Source organism: Penaeus monodon, chromosome 10 (assembly GCF_015228065.2).
Source record: "Penaeus monodon isolate SGIC_2016 chromosome 10, NSTDA_Pmon_1, whole genome shotgun sequence".
Taxonomy (NCBI): Eukaryota; Metazoa; Arthropoda; class Malacostraca; order Decapoda; family Penaeidae; genus Penaeus; species Penaeus monodon.
Window position 1 is genome coordinate 34,689,501 of NC_051395.1, and position 10,399 is coordinate 34,699,899.

The 10,399-nt window shown below is 24.1% G+C and overlaps 1 protein-coding gene across 1 annotated transcript in view; it reads left to right on the forward strand.

The window, feature by feature from the left end:
* LOC119577615 (lachesin-like) overlaps window positions 1-3,812 on the forward strand; it is a 33,074-nt gene extending 29,262 nt beyond the window's left edge. The window contains exon 5 of the mRNA XM_037925187.1: window positions 3,742-3,812. Within this exon, the coding sequence (XP_037781115.1) occupies window positions 3,742-3,812 (71 nt within the window). The remainder of the gene's footprint in view (window positions 1-3,741) is intronic.
* The last annotated feature ends 6,587 nt before the right edge of the window (window positions 3,813-10,399 follow it).

A 10,399-nucleotide genomic window follows, 5' to 3' on the forward strand; every position in this document is an offset into this window, starting at 1 on the left:
TTTTCAATGAAAAAAACAATTTTAAACCCGGTTTAAAAGCTAAAAATTCCTGGGTTCCTGCAAAACATTGGCATATTCTTTATTAATATTACACAAAAAATGGACTGAATCCCCCCCATCCTTGTTACTCATTCAGCAAAATATGCTGTGGATAAAGGGTCAATGAAGTTGTTTTTTTCCCCGGGGTTTCAATCATGACCTTTAAACTGTTTTAAAACTCCCAAGTGGGCAAGTTCTTCAATAATTTAAAAATATTCACTGCTCGTTTGTACTGCCCAAAGGTATGTATCTTTTAATTTCGCTTGCTTGTATTTCGTACAAATGAAAATTTTAGTAGCGGAAAGTTAAATATATGTACCGCAGTGATGTTTTTTACGAAAGAATCCAAAGTACAAAATATGTGTAATATCACCATATATTTTTTTTTTTCGTGAGCTGGAAAACTCTTGGAGGGGACAAGGGATAAAATTTAGAATCGATCCCTTTTTCCTTATTCTTACTCTTAAAAAAGGGGTTGTGTTTGGGATCAATAAACGGCCCAAAAAGTCCTTTTCCCTACTGTGGCTTTTTTTAAAAACGAAAATCACGTAACTGAAACATCCTTTCGGGTCTACAGATTCCATGGGGAATTGGGTCCTATAATAGTTTAATAAACGATCTTGCAACAATTTTAGAAATATCCTGTTACGTTTTTTGGGAAAGAGGAACCCTCAAAACTGAATTTTCCCCTGGTCTGACTGCACCGAAAGAATTTTTGATCCTCCCTTAAAAAAAGAAATGTTAAGATTATTGAACGACAACTACAACTGGTAATGATTTTGTATGAGGATAAATAAATAAATAAAAATTTTATTAATAAAAAATAACGAGATTCAATAAGGACGATAATAGTAAAGTGATGATAACATAATGATTACGATAAATTTGACCAAATAAACATAACTAAAACAATTAGTCAAAGCTGAAAAATGCTGATAATAAAGAAGACTAAAAAAAAGAATAGGCCCCAATATTAAAAAGAGACCCATGTCTGCAGTGGGGGTGAAAAGGGGTTAAAATTATATAAAATATATTTATATATAATTATATTAATTTATATAATATATATAATATATATATATTATATAATTTTTAATTTTATTAATAATAATATTAAATATAATAATTAAAAATATATATTATATATAAAATATAAAATCATATAATATATATTATTTTATATTTATATATATATATAATATATTATAATAAATTCATAAAAATACATTATATATATATATAATATATATATATTATTAAAATATATATATTAATATATTTTTTTTTTTTTGTGGGTGTTTGTTGTGTGTGTTGGGGTGTGTGTGTGTCTGGTGTGTTTTTTTTTTTTTTTTTTTAAAATTTTTTTTTTGGGTTATTATTATATATAATAATTTTTTAATTATTATTAATATATAAATTATATTTATAATATAATATATTTAAAGTATATATTTATATATTATTGTATCACTATATTATTTTTAATATATAAATATATATATTTTTTATATATATATATATATATATATATATATATATTTCAAATTTTATATATATAATATATAATACTTATTAAAAATTATAAAAATATGCATACACCACACACACACACACACCACCACAAAACCCAACACACAACACATATAATATATATATATATATATATATATATATATTATTTTAAATAATTATATTTATATTTATTTTTTAAACCCCCCAAAAAAAAAAAAAAAAAAATAACCAAAATATATTATTTTATATTATTATTTAAAATTTTATATATAATATTTTATATAATATATATTTTAAAAATTATATATATTATAATTTTGTGTGTGTTTGTGTGTGTGTGTGTGTGTGTGTGTGTTTGTGTGTGGTTTTTTTTTTTGTTTTGGTGGGTGTGTGTGTGTGTGTTTTTTGTGTTTTGGAAAAGATTAAAATTTATAATAATAATTATTATTTTAATATAAAATTTTTTTTTTTTTTTTATAAAATATATTATATAATATATATATATAATATATTTATATATTATATATAAAAATATAATATTATATATTAAATATAATTATATATATATATAATTTATATTAAAATAAAATTAAAATTTTTTTTTTTAATTATAATAAAAAATATATATGTATATATAGTTATATAATATTAAAAATAATATATTTTTAATATTAAAAAATTTATCTTCTTAAAATTTTTATATTATTAAAAAAATATTTTTTTTTAAAAAAAAACATGTGTTTTGTTTTGGGGTGTGTGGTGGTGGGGGGTGTGGGGGGGGGGGGGGGGGGGGGTGTGGGGAAAAAAAAAAAAATTTTTTTTTTTTTTTTTGTTTTTGTTTTTCTTTTTAATTTAAAAATTTATTTTTTTTTAAATTTTTTATATTATATATATTTTTTATCTATTAATATTATAAATATAATATTTTATATATATATATATTTAAAAAAGATATAAAAAAAAAAAAAAAAAAAAAAAAAGAAATTTTTTTAAAAAATAATAAATATATATATTTATATATATTATTATATTATTTTATTTTTATGTATATTTATTTATATTTAATATATATTATATAAAAAAAAAATTTTTTTTGGGTGTTTGGGGTTTGTGTGTGTGGGGTGGGGGTTTTTTGGGGGAAGAAAAAAAAAAAAAATTTTTTTTTTTTTTTTTTATTTTTTTTTAAAAATTTTAAAAAAATTTTTAATATTTTTAAAATTTTTATTGATATTATATATATTATAATAATATATTTAAATATTATATATATATTATTTAAATTATATATATATATATAAAATAAATTTAATTAAAATTTTAAAATTTATTTAATTTTGTTTTTTTTTGGGGGGTGTGTGTGTGTGTGGTGGTTGAAATTGTTTGGTGTGTTTTTTTTGTGCGTTTTTTGTGGGGGGGTGGGGTTGTACGGGTGTGTGTGTGTGTTTTGTGTTTTTTTTGTGTGTGTGTGTGGGTGTGTGTGTTGTGGGGTGGGGGTGTGTGTGTGGGGTGTGGTTGTGTGTGTGTGTGTGTGTGTGTGTGTGTGTGTGTGTGTGTGTGTGTGTGTGTGTGTTGTTTTTTTTATTTTTTTTTATATAAAATAATATTAATAAAAAAAAAAAAAAAAAAAAAAAAAAAAAAAAAAATATATATTATATATATATATTATATATATAAAATATATATTTATATATATATGTGTGTGTGTGTGTGTGTGTGGTGTGTGGTGTGTGTGTGTGTGTGTGGTGGGGTTTTTTTGGTGTGTTTTTATTTTATATATTAAAAAGTTTTTAAAATAAAAATTTATTTAAAATAAAATATATATAAAAATTTTTTTTTAAAATTTTTTATTTTAAAAAAAATTTTTTGGGTGTGGTGTGTGTGGTGGTGTGGGTGGTGTGTGTGGGTTGGTGTGGTTTTGGTTGTTTTGGTGTGTGTGGAAATTTTGTTAAAATTTATTTATATATTTTAAAAATTTTTTTTAATTTATAAATATAATATTTAATTATATTTCCCTATGTAAAAAAAAACTTTTCCTGGATCTAATAACCCCTCTCCCCAGTCTTTCGTAAGTAAAATTTTTTTTGTCTAAATGTTTCGGGTATTTTTTAGTTCTTTGATTTTCCTTTCCTATTTACTACTGCAATAGGGTCTCTTGCGAGTATGCAATTAAATGCAATTTTTATTGCCCAGCAAATTGCAAAATGATCTTAAAAAAAGAAGTTCCCGGGATATTTAACAATATAAAACCCGGTGCAAATTAAAATTATGTGCCCATAATTTATAATATTTTGGGTTCTGCTCTTTTAACTTTCCGGTATATCGGGGTTTGTCCCTAAAAAAATTTTTAAAATTTGCAGAATACTGTGACAAAAGCTGAGTATTGTTTTTAATTTTTTTTACATAGATCACTGTTAGTGGAGAGATTAAAAAAAATTTTATATTTTTGAGATAAAAATTTTTCTAATAATGTTTTCGAAGCAGATTTCAGATTTTTTTTTGCATTTTTTTGTGAATCATAGTAATAATAATGATTTTATGATGATGATGGATGATTTTAGAGATTTGGGACGATGTGATGAGATGATATGATGTGATGATGATTGGGATTGAATATGATGAGATGAGATGATGTTTTATGATGATGATGATGATGATGGTGATGATGAAATTTGATGATGGGGTGATGATTGGGGCGGGTGATGTGATGATGATGATGGTGATGTACGATGATGATGAAAGATGATGGTTATCATTACATTACTTTTTTATTATAACATTTTATCATCAATAATATTTTTATTATGATGATGATGATGGGGCGATGATGATGATTGATGATGATTGGACGATGATGGATGATGTGAAATTGGACGTGATGAAGTGATGTGATGATTGGGAGATGTGAAGATGATGATAGATTTGGGAGTGATGATGATGGTTTTGTGATGAGGGATGATGGTGTATGATATGAAAGATGGGGGATGAGTGATGATGAGATGAGATGATGAAAATGATGATGATTTGGGGGGGGGATGATGAAGATGATGATGTAGGGTACATTGGGGTGATATGGGGTTGGGACGTTTATGATGATGGGATGGTGATAATTCATATATGTTTTTTTTTGGGGTTTCTCACTCTTGAGGGGGAAAAAACCCCCAAGGGAAAAATAAAGTAGGCATTTGGGGGAAAGCTCTGCCAACGTGTGACTACAGAGACAAAAGAATAGTAGTCTCAAAAACGACGGGAATTTCACTCTTTTCCCCAGGGGTAGGGTCACAGCAATATAAAATAAAAATAACCTTCTATATTCCCATGGCATAACCTATCCACAAAAGGGGGTATGAAACAATAATTATTACAAAATACGTCGAAATACATCATTATATATTATTATTCTGGTTTGTATTTTCTTTGATTTTTTTTTGTTATTAAAATTTTTCATTTTTATTATTTGTTATTATGGTTTATATTTATTATTATCATTAAACATTTTTACCCTTTAAAACTATCACTGTTTCAGTATTATGAATTTATTTTATTTCATCAGTATCATTTCCATTATTTTATCATTTCACATTTTTATTACAAATTTTTATTTCGATTGTTTTTGTTTTATTTTTTAAACTTGTATTATTTATATTTTTAAAACCCAACCAACAACAATAATAACGATTATCAAAATTATGTTATTTTTTAATATTATATGATTATTTCTTATTATTATATACTTGTTGTTGTTTTTTTGGTTTTTTTTATTATTATTTTATTTTCATATAACATTTTTATTATCATTATTTTTTTATTATTAATTAATTATATTATTATTTTATTATTTTTATTATTATATTTTTATTATTATTATTATTTTTTTTTTTATTAAATTTAAAATTTTTAAAAATTTCTTTTGATTTTAAAAAATCAAACACCGGGGCACTACCAGGACCTAGGGTATTGAAGTTTTAGGGAAGGAACACCACAAAAATAAAAAAAATTGAGAACAATTATTATTATTATTATTATTTTTATTATTATTATTATTATTTTATTATTATTATTATTATTTTTATTTTTATTTTTATTTATTGTTATATTATTTTATTTATATTATTATTTTTATTTTTATTTTTATTATTTTTACTATTTTTATTATTATTATTTTTTATTATTATTATTTTATATTATTATTATTATCAAAATCATCATCATTATTATTATCATTATTATTATTATTTTATATTTTTTTCTTGTTATTTTAATCATCCTTTATTATTATATTCATCACTATTATCATTATCATTACTATTGTTATTATAAACATTGTTATTGTTGCATCATTATTAATATTATTCCCAATATCTAATTTTTACTAATTTTACTATTACTAACACAGTATTAAATATTTTTATTATTATTATTTTTAAATTATTGTTATTATTATTTTTTAACTATGATTATTATTACATTGTTATTATTATTATTATTATTATTATTATTATTATAACTATGAAACTTACTACATTATTATTATTTCTATTATTATTATTATTATTAAAGTAGTAGTAGTAGTAGTAGTTTTGTTATCATTATTATTTAATAAAAACAATAATTTGCCACCACTACTCCCTACTACTAATAAATAATAATAAATAATACTATTATTTTTTATCATTACCATTACTATCATCACCACCACATTATCATTACTAATATTAACCCTTTGTTATCATTACTTATATCGTTGATATTATTATGATTTTTATTATTAATCTTTTAGTATCATTTTTATTATCACTATTGCTATTGTGTTTTTCATTAATATCATTAATTTTCTTATTATATTATCATTATTGTTATTACTACTTTTTATTATTATTATCATTATTATTATACTACTATTATCATTACCTTATTATTACTACTACTACTATTATCATTACCATTATCATTTCTACTACTACATTTTATCATTATCATTATCATCATTAAAATCACCACCCAAAATTGCAGCAACAGCAGTAGCAGCAACATTGGGCATTACTAAAATTATAATTTCATTTTCAACCTTTTTATTATTGGCATTAGTGCTAGAAAATACGTTCTTTTTTTTCTTTTTTCTTTTTTACATTTTGCCCTGATTAGAATTTTACTAATAAAAAAGAAGTAGAGTTGTATACAATTCAAGGCAAATAATGAAAAGAACGGGCGGGTAAAGACAGGTGAAATGAGAACAAGAAAACACAAAAAAAGAAAAAGAAGTTCAAAAAAAAAGGTAATAGCAGTATATATATTTAATAAATAAACAAATAAATAATAAATAAAGATAAATAAATAAAACAAATAAAATAGATAAATAAACAAATAAAATGGAGGGCCCCTTTATTTTACTCACAGCTTTCGACAACCATACATCAGCATTCTCTTTATCCCGACGGATCCCGCTCAGAATAGCATGCGAAGCCATCCACAAAATTGCGCTAAAGTCCCAAGTTGTTAAAGTTCGATCACGATATATTTCTTTGGAGAAATTCTTTGCTCTGAGTACACGCAACGGCCAAAAAGCGGGGCGTGCGCTGTCGTGTACCCTGGTGCGAAGTGCGTGCGACGATTTCTAATCGCTGTCCGACATTCTTCGTTGACTGCTTAAAAAGGGAAACTGAAATGAATAAAACAGGATTAAATAGATACATACATGCACAAGTATACGTATAGTTTATTTTTTCATTTACTACACAAATATATATATATATATAAATATATATATATATATATATATATATATAATATATATATATATATATATATATATATATATATATGGTGTTTGTGGTTGGTTTGGGGTGTTGTGTGTGTGTGTGTTTTGTATATTTGTATTTATGAATACACCCCCCCACACACACACAACATATATATATATATATATAATATATATATATATATATATAATATTATATATATATATATATTATATATATATACACACACATATATACATATACCCCCACACACAGACATATTTTTTGTTTGTGTGTGTGTGTCTGTGTGTGTGGGGTTATGTGTGTTAAATATATAATATATAATATATATATATATATATATTATATATATATATATATATATATATATATATAATATATATATAAATTATTATAATTTATATAATAAAAATATAAAGATATAATATTAATAATAATTATAAATATATATCAAATATATAATAAATATATGTAATATATTATAAGATAGATAAATAAATATTTAATAAAAACAACAAAAAAAAAAAAAAATTATCAACTTACTATCATATATAATAATTTTAATATATATATTAATTTTATATATTATGTAATATTTTATATATATATATAGTATATATATATTATATATATATATTATATAATATATATTTTAAATTATATATAATATTATATATAATATATATATATATATATTTATATATAATATTATATATTACATATATAGTATATATATATCAAAAATTATACTAATATAAAATATATATATATATATAATATATATATATAATATATATATAATATATATTTTCTACATAAAATATATTATATGATATACATTATTAATTATATATGTATAATTGTGTATAAAAATAATATATGGTTATAAAATATATATAAAATATATATAAAATAAAATTTTATTTTATATTATATATATATAAAATATATTCTTTTTATATTATATCTATCAAAATAAAAATATATTATATATATCTTTAATAAAATATATATATATTATATATATATATATAATATATTAAAATTTAAAGGTATAAAATATATTATATATATATATATATTATATTTTATATATATAAAAAATATTATATATATATATTATATTTATATTATATAAAATATATTATGTATTATATATATACAGTTATATATAAATATGGAGAGAGAGGGAGGGTAGAGGACGAGGGGAATTGGGGAAAAGTTTTTGGTTTTTCTATACCCTTGTATCTGAAATTTCCAAATTATGTAAATAGCGTATCTATCTTCTCCCCGGTCCTACCCCCCCCCCATTCCACTCAACAGCTATAGCATTTACCTGCAACATCTGCTATTCGTCGGTCCATATATCTCAGATATAAGTGTTCGATAGCATGCTCCCTGTCATCTGCTTTTTGTTCCTCTGCCATCGATTCCTGCGCGGTCTGTCCTGTTTTAAAAGAAATTGCTATGGAGAGCATTTTATGTTTCATCTCGTTGATTTTTATTTTACGACCATTTTAGCTATCCACCTGTTTACTTTACCATAAGAAATTTCTAATGGAGTATTATCTTTGTTATTTGCAATTTCTTCATCGTTTACCATCTGCTAAAAGTATTATCACGTTCAGGAAACCTAGTTGTCCATCTGGCACCTACTTTTACTATATTTTCAAATATCTATCAAAAGTTTTGCCATCGTGAAAATGTACCGATGATCAAGCGTAAAATGCTATCCACTACCTCCTTTTAAGAGGTACCCAACGCTATCTACCTGTCATCATTTTTTTTTACATCATAGTCTCTCTATCATCTACCAATAGGCCTTGTCATCCCTAACCCACTCCTGTCCTCCTCCCCATCCTTCTTCAATCCCAAAAACATCTCGTTCGCCGGCTGATTACAAACGAAAACCATCTCGGAGTAACAGGCAGCTCTCGCCTTTATCTCCGTGTGGAAATCGCCATTCTTCGCTGACATTATCCTGTTACAGGAGGGATAATATACAGTTCATGTTTCTGTAATGGCGGACGTAGTATTGCTCGAAGGAATGGCTCGGATAGTTTTGTGGCTTTTGGGACATGGGAAGGGTACTGGGAGTGTTAGGTGGGGTAGGTAGGGGCAAAGTGAGGTGGGGAAGGTGTGTTGAGTTTGGAGGGTTTTGTGACGTGGACAAGCGTGGGAAGAAAAGTAAGCTGATAGGGGACGCCAGAACACTGGTAATTACGTCTTTAGGACTCATCATTGTTTTTCAGTCAACTATTTATTTAACTCTATTATCACCGACGAGTGTTATTTTGACTCAAAAGCAGATACTTCATGGAAGAGTCAAAATGCCTTCCCTCAACATATTCTTTAAGGCGCTGCTGAGATACAAACAGACTTTCTTATGAGGTTTCACATTAATTCGCGGGGAATGATGTATGTGTGTAAGACGATTTGGGTGTGCAAGGATCGGATGTGAATAAGGAAAAATTACTTATCTTTAGTATCTGATAATTCTTTGCTGAAAACTTCATTATATTCAGCTTGAAATACCATTATCTCCCAAGACTAGTCTGCTTGTGGTGTAGTGGATCAGTATCGTCTAGCAATCATGCTGACCCGCGTTCAATTCCCGCACCGCAGTGCTAATTTTTACCTTTATTATAAGCACCCAAAGATATAACCCCTTACATTTTATGAAATAAATCATTTTCCTCCGTTTATTTAAAATAACCTTATTTAATTTTATGTTATATTTTTAACAAAGCCAAGAAGAAAAAAGCTTAGTTACATAACTCTTCCTATATCTTTCGAACTCAACTGGAAGATACTCAGTTGGATATCTATAATTATAATATCAAGTTCAAACAAAACTAAAGAAAACTATATTACAAAAAGCCATGGAATTACATAAAAAATCAAACAAAGCTGCTCTAAGCGAAACGCAATTTCAACTTGTTTTGCTAGTGCACGTTTACATACCCGAATTTTTTTTAAACTTTTTACAAAGGCAAAGGAATATTAGAATCGCCCTAATAATTACTTATTTAGACATCCCGGCGGAAAACTCACTTGTAAAAGAAATTTTTCTTTTAAATCTTTCCCAAAAA